General features: G+C 37.8%; 1 protein-coding gene across 1 annotated transcript; it reads right to left on the reverse strand.

The window, feature by feature from the left end:
- Positions 1-7881: 7881 nt before the first annotated feature.
- Positions 7882-8912, reverse strand: Y49G5A.1 (BPTI/Kunitz inhibitor domain-containing protein). The gene is made up of 4 exons (NM_072012.2): positions 8768-8912; positions 8340-8451; positions 8232-8293; positions 7882-8188 (listed from the first exon to the last, which is right to left on the reverse strand). Exons 1-4 carry the CDS (start codon positions 8897-8899, stop codon positions 7946-7948), a joined length of 549 nt encoding a protein of 182 aa, NP_504413.1. The 5' UTR covers positions 8900-8912; the 3' UTR covers positions 7882-7945.
- Between the last annotated feature and the right edge of the window lie 1297 nt (positions 8913-10209).

Genomic DNA, 10209 nt, shown 5'->3' on the forward strand with positions numbered 1-10209 from the left:
AGGTACTGTAGTAGTACTGTAGGAGTACTGTAGGTATACGGTAGGGTTACTGTAGTTTGGGAAAAATTGAGTTTTTGTCTACAGAAGAGGTATTGGGTTGGGAGTTGCTGGGGGATAATGTCAAGGTACTGTAGTAGTACTGTAGGAGTACTGTAGTCATACGGTAGGGTTACTGTAGTTTGAGAAAATGTGAGTTTTTGTCTACAGAAGAGGTATTGGGTTGGGAGTTGCTGGGGGATAATGTCAAGGTACTGTAGTAGTACTGTAGGAGTACTGTAGGTATACGGTAGGGTTACTGTAGATTAGGAAAAATGAGTTTTTGTCTACAGAAGAGGTATTGGGTTGGGAGTTGCTGGGGGATAATGTCAAGGTACTGTAGTAGTACTGTAGGAGTACTGTAGTCATACGGTAGGGTTACTGTAGTTTGAGAAAATGTGAGTTTTTGTCTACAGAAGAGGTATTGGGTTGGGAGTTGCTGGGGGATAATGTCAAGGTACTGTAGTAGTACTGTAGGAGTACTGTAGGTATACGGTAGGGTTACTGTAGTTTAGGAAAAATTGAGTGTTTCCCTACAGAAGAGGTATTGGGTTGGGAGTTGGTGAGGGATAATGTCAAGGTACTGTAGTGGTACTGTAGGAGTACTGTAGGTATACGGTAGGGTTACTGTAGATTAGGAAAAATGAGTTTTTGTCTACAGAAGAGGTATTGGGTTGGGAGTTGCTGGGGGATAATGTCAAGGTACTGTAGTGGTACTGTAGAAGTACTGTAGGTATACGGTAGCGTTACTGTAGTTTAGGAAAAATTGAGTTTTTGTCTACAGAAGAGGTATTGGGTTGGGAGTTGCTGGGGGATAATGTCAAGGTACTGTAGTGGTACTGTAGGAGTACTGTAGGTATACGGTAGGGTTACTGTAGATTAGGAAAAATGAGTTTTTGTCTACAGAAGAGGTATTGGGTTGGGAGTTGCTGGGGGATAATGTCAAGGTACTGTAGTGGTACTGTAGAAGTACTGTAGGTATACGGTAGCGTTACTGTAGTTTAGGAAAAATTGAGTTTTTGTCTACAGAAGAGGTATTGGGTTGGGAGTTGCTGGGGGATAATGTCAAGGTACTGTAGTGGTACTGTAGAAGTACTGTAGGTATACGGTAGCGTTACTGTAGGTTAGGAAAAATTGAGTTTTTGTCCACAGAAGAGGTATTGGGTTGGGAGTTGCTGGGGGGATAATGTCAAGGTACTGTAGTAGTACTGTAGGAGTACTGTAGATACACGGTAGGGTTGCTGTAGTTTAGGAAATTTTGAGTTTAAAACGTTTTGAAGAAGTGTTGGCTCGGGAGTTGGTAGGGAATAGTGTCAAGGTACTGTAGTGGTACTGTTGGGGTGCTGTAGGATTATTGTAGGATTATTGAAGTTTGGTGGAAAATTGCGTTTTAAGTTTTTGAAAGTGTATTGGCTTGGGAATTGATGAGGAAAATGTCAAGATATTTTGATAGTTTCTTGCTGAGAGTTGGGAACATTTGGGAAGATGTGAAAGTTTCATTATTTTTTCATAAGACATTTTTAAATGATTGTGTCAAACATTTCAAATGTTGCCAGTCGTTGGCCGCGCCGTAGGCGCGGTCAGCGGCTGGTTTTAAATAAAAAAAGAAAAATGTATTTAATTCTTAAAAATTCTAATTTGCATATTAGAGCGGCCTTATCATCATTATTTTAAGAGAAACATAAATGACTAAAGAGAAAAATTGAGTCGGGCAAGCTCGGCCCTCGAACGGTCCCGAAGAAGAGGGCGGAGCTTACATGGATGAAGAGTAGCGACTCGAGTCCTGTAGATGATTCATAAAACATATGTAATAGAGATAATGTGGTCTTGTGAGGGGGAAAAGAAACGCCTGATGTATTTTTGTGTAGAAGTCATGATAGTATTTTTGATCGATTTCTAGTAGAAATTGGAAAGCAAATTTTTGACAAAAAAATTATTTTCGACACATATTTTGGCATTTAACAAAAATTTGTCGTGTCGAGACCTGTTACCGTTTTTTTGGTATAAAAATCGAAAAATTTCGCGTCTCGGTAATATTATATGGGTCTCACCACGAGAAAAAAAATCCGAACTTCATTATAAAAGAGTTTGAAATTACAGTACTCTTTAAAGGCGCACGCCTTTTAGCATTTAACAAAAGTTTGTCGTGTCGAGACCGCGTACCATTATTTGAGCCAAAATCGTAAAATTTCGTTCAAAATTTTAATCATTAATCAGAAAAGCCTCGAAAGAAAAGAAATCAGTTGTCGAACACATGTGTGTCCGTTCTCTTTCTCTCTCCATCTTTGCACACTCGCAGAACAAAGTCTGTTTCCACATAAACTATGGCATTTCCTCTTTTATCTAATTCTCTACATCAAAGGTTCGAAGACAATTTTTTAAAACAATTGAAAAAGAAACTACAAAAATTTCGCAAGCATAGGCGATTTTTGCTGGAAATTATTAACCGGGAGGCGTCTGCGTCTCATATCATCAGAGATCTTATTCGAATTCGCTTGTTTTCTGTTCTGTTTACGATCATTCAAAATATGGTGAGGGATCGTGGGAGACAGTTTATTGGAGACAGTGCAAAATGTGCTGATTATACGACAATTTTTGCCATATATGTTCATTCAAATGAGCTTATACCGTCAGTCATTCTCAAACATCTGTGCAATAATGAGTACTAGAACGATGTCAATTGTTAGAAATTAATCGATTCTACATACAATAGGATCCACACAGATAGACTTCTAAACAAATGCATATTTAATCGTAAAATGGTCTCGACACGAACATTAATTTAATTTTTGGCGTAGGCGCCTTTAAGATTACTGTAAAGAGTTTTCTGCCCTACAGTAACACTAAAGGCACACACACACACACATCACTTTAGAATCAATTCTCAATTCTGCGCGCGTGCCGGTGCCATTCCATTGGGGAAATTGTTCAAAACTATTCCTATGCTACCAAAACGGCCAAATGTCATTGTAAAATTTTACAAAAATTATTTTGAAATTGTTGAGTTTTTTGCGGATTTTTTTTTGAACAACGACTGCCAAAAAAGTGGCAAAAACTGAGTAGTTGCCATTTTTTGTAACAAAATAAATATTTTTCAAAGTGCTCTTTAGAACGTTTTTCTATGATATTGTGGTATTTTGGCACCATGGGAGTAGTTTTTATCAAATTTCACACTGATGCAAAATCACTTGCACCGTACTACGTAGCTTGTTGTCAGCGTGCCGAGACCCATTTTTATTTCATTTTTAGACGTCCACGTAATATTTCATTTGTTCTCAAATTAGGAAAAACTTTTAGTGGCTAAGAATGGAAACAAATGTTTTTTTCGAGGTTTTGTAATCGTTTAAAAATACTCTGAGTATAAAATCACAAAAAAGAAGTAAATCGAGGTCTAAATATGGATCTAATTTCCACCCAGTTTGTTGCTATCAAATTCACAACGCGGCACTCCTTTAACGGATTGGTATCGGAAAGCCGACATTGACACCATGCCGCCTTTGAAACAATAATGTTTTGAAACGGTCACGTAACATTGGAACAACAAGAAGAAGGTCAGTTTGCCAAAAAATATGCTATGTTTATTTCTGACCCTCTGTAGAGTGTGGAGGCTGGGACTTCCCGATGAATCATCGTGGGTACTGTAGGGGGCGCATAAGGAGAGTGACATACAAATTTTGAGAATCGATTCGATGTTTGATGAAGAAAAGTACGAAAGAAACCCCGTTTTTTACGATATATGTTGGAAAGACTGAGAGCTCATTTAGGAGGAAAACGAGCTAATGCATTGTCGCGCTCAGAGTGGCACAATTTTTTTTTGAGGTTTTGTAAACGTTTAAAAATACTCTTAATAGTCTAAGAATCTGAAATACTGAACAATTCTTAAGAACAATGGAAAAAATCGCAAGAGGTTAAAATTTTCAGCTCATAAAAACGCTACCTTCCGTCATGCAATTCTCATTTTGGAGGAAGCTCAAACAAGGGAGTTAGCTCATGTTCCTTGTTCCGCCTTTAATGAAATCTTTCGAAATTTTCATGATTTTTAGGAGAATCGTTTTGTTTTTTACTACAGCTTTCGATGCCTTTTTATGTTGCTCAGAGTTCTACCCAATTGGGAAAGTACACCTATACCCCCAACTTCACACGTTTTGGTAGCTGATGGAGCACCGAATTACCCTCGGAAGAATCAACTTATGTTGCGCAACTCGGAGTAACTGGATACAGTGATCACTTCCACAGGTGCGAGGTCAATTCAATGACACTTTGTAACAGTCAACACAGTATCTATTACGTATAAATAACACTTGCATGGAATTTTGGTGGAAAAACTAACATATCCACTTTGAAAGTGACAGTAATCCCGAATCTTGTCGGCAAGTTTGAAAACTCTTTAGGTCCATCTGGTGTTCCCGCAGAAACTGCGGTGCGGTCTTTGTGACAGCCGCCAACGTAAACAAATTGTATGGAGAAGGTTACTGTATAGAATAAAATACTTCAAGAAAGAATTAAAACTGGGGAGTGAGAAAATTTAAAAAAAAACTTATTAAAATATTAACTTTTTGAAAACATTATAGTTAAACGAAGGATCAATGCACAGTAATTTCTGATCAATATGCTTTATCTGTAAAACATAATATTGATTTTCGAAACACACATCTCTTTTGAATTGTTCACTTTCTGAGAGTTGAAACCGGTCAATTGAAGGACTTACAAAAATAGAAATAGGAGAGAAGTTGATTGGTTTGAGAATTATATTTATTTATATTGAAAAACGAAAAAATTGAAACAATACTATATTTGGTGAACGGCCAGAGTCACTAATTTTGGTGAACGGCCAGAGTCACTAATTTTGGTGAACGGTCAGAGTCACTAATTTTGGTGAACGGTCAGAGTTACTAATTTTGGTGAACGGTCAGAGTTACTAATTTTGGTGAACGGCCAGAGTCACTATATTTGGTGAACGGTCAGAGTCACTTTATTTGGTGAACGGCCAGAGTCACTAATTTTGGTGAACGGTCAGAGTCACTAATTTTGGTGAACGGTCAGAGTCACTAATTTTGGTGAACGGTCAGAGTCACTAATTTTGGTGAACGGTCAGAGTCACTAATTTTGGTGAACGGTCAGAGTTACTAATTTTGGTGAACGGCCAGAGTCACTAATTTTGGTGAACGGTCAGAGTTACTAATTTTGGTGAACGGCCAGAGTCACTATATTTGGTGAACGGTCAGAGTCACTTTATTTGGTAAACGGCCAGAGTCACTAATTTTGGTGAACGGTCAGAGTCACTAATTTTGGTGAACGGTCAGAGTCACTAATTTTGGTGAACGGCCAGAGTCACTAATTTTGGTGAACGGCCAGAGTCACTAATTTTGGTGAACGGTCAGAGTCACTTTATTTGGTGAACGGCCAGAGTCACTAATTTTGGTGAACGGTCAGAGTCACTTTATTTGGTAAACGGCCAGAGTCACTAATTTTGGTGAACGGTCAGAGTCACTTTATTTGGTGAACGGCCAGAGTCACTAATTTTGGTGAACGGTCAGAGTCACTTTATTTGGTAAACGGCCAGAGTCACTAATTTTGGTGAACGGCCAGAGTCACTAATTTTGGTGAACGGTCAGAGTCACTTTATTTGGTAAACGGCCAGAGTCACTAATTTTGGTGAACGGTCAGAGTCACTTTATTTGGTAAACGGCCAGAGTCACTACATTTGGTGAACGGCCAGAGTCACTAATTTTGGTGAACGGTCAGAGTCACTTTATTTGGTAAACGGCCAGAGTCACTAATTTTGGAGAACGGTCAGAGTCACTATATTTGGTGAACGGCCAGAGTCACTAATTTTGGTGAACGGCCAGAGTCACTAATTTTGGTGAACGGTCAGAGTTACTAATTTTGGTGAACGGCCAGAGTCACTTTATTTGGTAAACGGCCAGAGTCACTAATTTTGGTGAACGGTCAGAGTCACTATATTTGGTGAACGGCCAGAGTCACTAATTTTGGTGAACGGCCAGAGTCACTAATTTTGGTGAACGGCCAGAGTCACTAATTTTGATGAACGGCCAGAGTCACTATATTTGGTGAACGGTCAGAGTCACTAATTTTGATGAACGGTCAGAGTCACTTTATTTGGTAAACGGCCAGAGTCACTAATTTTGGTGAACGGCCAGAGTCACTATTTTTGGTGAACAGCCAGAGTCACTATACTTGGTGAATGGCCAGAGTCACTAATTTTGGTGAACGGTCCGAGTCACTATATCTGGTGAACAGCCAGAGTCACTAATTTTGGTGAACGGCCAGAGTCACTATATTTGGTGAACGGTCAGAGTCACTAATTTTGGTGAACGGCCAGAGTCACTATATTTGGTGAACGGTCAGAGTCACTATATTTGGTGAACGGCCAGAGTCACTATTTTTGCCAGAGTAACTATATTTAGTGAACGGCCAGAGTCACTATATTTGGTGAACGGCCAGAGTCACTATACTTGGTGAACGGCCAGAGTCACTATTTTTGGTGAACGGCCAGAGTCACTATATTTGGTGAACGGTCAGAGTCACTATATTTGGTGAACGGTCAGAGTCACTATATTTGGTGAACGGCCAGAGTCACTATTTTTGGTGAACGGCCAGAGTCACTATATTTGGTGAACGGCCAGAGTCACTAATTTTGGTGAACGGCCAGAGTCACTCATTTTGGTAAACGGCCAGAGTCACTATATTTGGTGAACGGTCAGAGTCACTAATTTTGATGAACGGCCAGAGTCACTATATTTGGTGAACGGCCAGAGTCACTATACTTGGTGAACGGTCAGAGTCACTATATTTGGTGAACGGTCAGAGTCACTATATTTGGTGAACGGTCAGAGTCACTATATTTGGTGAACGGTCAGAGTCACTATATTTGGTGAACGGCCAGAGTCACTATATTTGGTGAACGGCCAGAGTCACTATATTTGGTGAACGGTCAGAGTCACTATATTTGGTGAACGGCCAGAGTCACTAATTTTGGTGAACGGCCAGAGTCACTAATTTTGGTGAACGGTCAGAGTCACTTTATTTGGTGAACGGCCAGAGTCACTTTATTTGGTAAACGGCCAGAGTCACTATATTTGGTGAACGGTCAGAGTCACTAATTTTGATGAACGGCCAGAGTCACTATATTTGGTGAACGGCCAGAGTCACTATACTTGGTGAACGGCCAGAGTAACTATATTTAGTGAACGGCCAGAGTCACTAATTTTGGTGAACGGCCAGAGTCACTATATTTGGTGAACGGCCAGAGTCACTATTTTTGCCAGAGTAACTATATTTAGTGAACGGCCAGAGTCACTAATTTTGGTGAACGGCCAGAGTCACTAATTTTGGTGAACGGCCAGAGTCTTAATTTTTAAAGTAATGCAAACGTAGTAAATCTCCCAATAAAAAAATGCGGTCATATTGCATGAAATTTAGTTTTTTTGATCAAACTGAAAGCTTCTGGCACCTGGAAATTTTTGTAATTAAATTCTGAAAGCGCTTAAAATTTGTCCCTTCTAGGACTTTTTACATAAAAAGCAGGATGGTTCTAGAATTTTCTAGAAACTCTGGAAAAGTTTTAGAATTTTCTTGAAATTCCGCAAAACTCCAGGAAAAGTGTTGACTGTACAAAAATCTTACATTAGCAGTTTAAAATTTATTAAAACAATTTACCGTACGCCAGTCGGAGCACGTGCAAACGGCTGGTTTTTTATAATATGCTTCTACATTAAATTTTTCATTTAAAACAGTGGGATATCATATACAAATCGATAGCTTTGTATATTTGCTGGAGTCCGAAAATCTAAAGATTTCAGACGAATTGTTTGGAAAAGGTTATATTAGTTATATTAATTCATTAATAAAAAAGTTTATATAGATAAACATGCACGGCCGAAAATAATTAATTGCAGCAAGTGGCAAAATATGTTCCCTCCACACAGGTTGCTCCAGCTGGACAGAACTTTGATTTGCAACTCTTCCCAACAATCGTTGTAGGGATTCCACCCTCGACAATTTTTGCAACTTTCTTTCCTTTTGGACATTTTGGCTCATAATCAGCTTCAATCAACTTTTCAATCTTCTTGTCACAGCAAATATTAATATGATTAGAGTACCTACAGATACCTTTTGGCCCACATTCTTCCTGGAATTTTTACAGATTTTTTCAAAAACATGGAGCAACTTACATCGGTTTGGCAGTTTTTATCGTTTATTGGCTTACTTCCAGCGGCACATCCCGATTGATCATCTAAATACTTTGGTTTAAAGTAAAAAATTCAAATGAAAAAACATACATCCAGTACATGTAAATCGACATTCACTCTCAGTTTTGAAATTATTCTTGTTTCCTCCACATCCACTGTACTCAAAAGCCAATGGGATATTGGATTTTTGGTCAAAGTGGTACTGTAAATTATTAAGACTTTATACTTTATGAATTTTATGAAATAAAAATATTGAGAAATATGTTTAGTTTCTGAAAATAATTTTGCTTTTGTTGAAAGTTTTGAAAAGTTGAAATTTTGAAAAGACTTACAGTCTCAGTGTTATTTCGGCACGTTGACTTTTGAGTCAGTTTTTGAGCAAATTCTCGGAATTTTCAATTAAACGTATAGCTATTTTCAGAAAGTACCAATGTTTTTCTATATTTTTTTCCAATTTCCAAAAATTCCAAAGTTTCCAAAAAAAAGCGACATGAAAGCTTTGAAAAATCAAAACTCACTCTTATCTCCTTCTTTCCATTTTTACATGGTGTTTTTCCCATGTCCAATGGAAGTTTGCACTCCGGTTGAAGTGTCGAGACTAACTCACTGACACACAGAATAGTAGCCAAAAAGGTAAGAAGAAGATTCATTTTGCAAAATTGACAGAATAATTGAAATGATCACCGTTTTATACTACTGGAGAAATGGATAAACACGTTGAGAGATAAAGAAATCGAATGACTATACTCAACACTTCCTGGTTTAGATAAGAAGAAGGTCAAACTGGATAATGTTTGGTTGAAGTTCTAGTATAGATTCGTTTAGAAAAATCCGTAAATCTCTTTCAATTGTCGAATGCTAGCTGACAAAACACCCAGAAATCTTCCAATCTGAAATTCTACCTAAAAGTCCAATAAAACAATTATTAATATGGTTGTGTGGCCAAACCATCTAAAAAACTGTTCAGCAAATTTTATAAACGCTCTTGGTATCACCGTGAATGATTCTTTGAATCACTTCCTGGTCACAGAGATTACCAATACGGAGATCATAAATGCCATTTGAAAAAAAGAAATTTTAAAATAGGCTACTACAAAAAATTGACAAGTATTGTGATCAGGATAAAATTCTATCTGATTATTTTTCCAGTGCAAATTGCTTCAAATCAACGATGCTCGAGCTCGACAAATTTCGAAATTTGCAGCACACCAAAAATTTGACAAAACAATTTTGCCCAAAACTATTGAATTTGTCCCCTAAAATTTAGTAAAATTCCACAAAATGGAGTTAATTTGATGTTTAAGCTGACACAGCTCACGAAACTTATTCAGAAATCAGATGTGTGATATCTTTGGTGCTCCAAAATACATCTAAAATATAACATTTTTCCGGAGTCTGTTGAAAACGGCAAATTTGCCGAGTTTGCCGAGCGCGGCAAATTTTGAGATTTGCCGCACATCCCTGCTCCAAATGTGGAAGCCTTTAAAAGTGATCATATTTTTTTCAGAAAGAAAAGTTTCTTGAAAACTCCTATAGTTGTTCACATGTTTTACAAAACATCTGAAAGTCAAGATTATATATGAAAAACTACTCTAACGCAATTTTTCTTTCTGCCACCTATTCACTTTTTCCAAAAAGTTGGGAAATCTCTTGGACATAATTTTCTAATTTCTTAACCCAACTCAAAAGCCTTATTTGAGAATAGACCTCGAGTAACCTAAATTCTCCGGTCCACGTGCTTGTTTATTCCGTTCATGCGAAGTTTGTTCCTAAAATTTTTTTAATATATCCTCTGTAATCCCCCAGCTAAACTCACAAATTTCCGATTCCTTATTTGCTTTTCATGTCACTTCGACGTCTACTTTTTTCGTTGCAGTTGCTTTTCTCTGAAATTCTCCGCAAAAAATAACAAAATTTTGTTACTTGTTACTTTGTTCGCCGTTGATTGAATATGTGCTAT

The sequence above is a fragment of the Caenorhabditis elegans genome, chromosome V (genome assembly GCF_000002985.6).
Source record: "Caenorhabditis elegans chromosome V".
In the NCBI taxonomy this organism is placed as follows: domain Eukaryota; kingdom Metazoa; phylum Nematoda; class Chromadorea; order Rhabditida; family Rhabditidae; genus Caenorhabditis; species Caenorhabditis elegans.

What these genes read in the sequence shown, in the direction of transcription:
- Y49G5A.1 (NM_072012.2), bottom strand. Translation starts at nt 8,899, where the DNA reads ATGAATCTTCTTCTTACCTTTTTGGCTACTATTCTGTGTGTCAGTGAG. An exon ending in ATGGAAAGAAGGAGATAAGA is followed by an intron (nt 8,452 to 8,767) that starts GTGAGTTTTGAT and finishes AATAATTTACAG; the next exon opens with TACCACTTTGACCAAAAATC. An exon ending in TCGATTTACATGTACTGGAT is followed by an intron (nt 8,294 to 8,339) that starts GTATGTTTTTTC and finishes CAAAGTATTTAG; the next exon opens with ATGATCAATCGGGATGTGCC.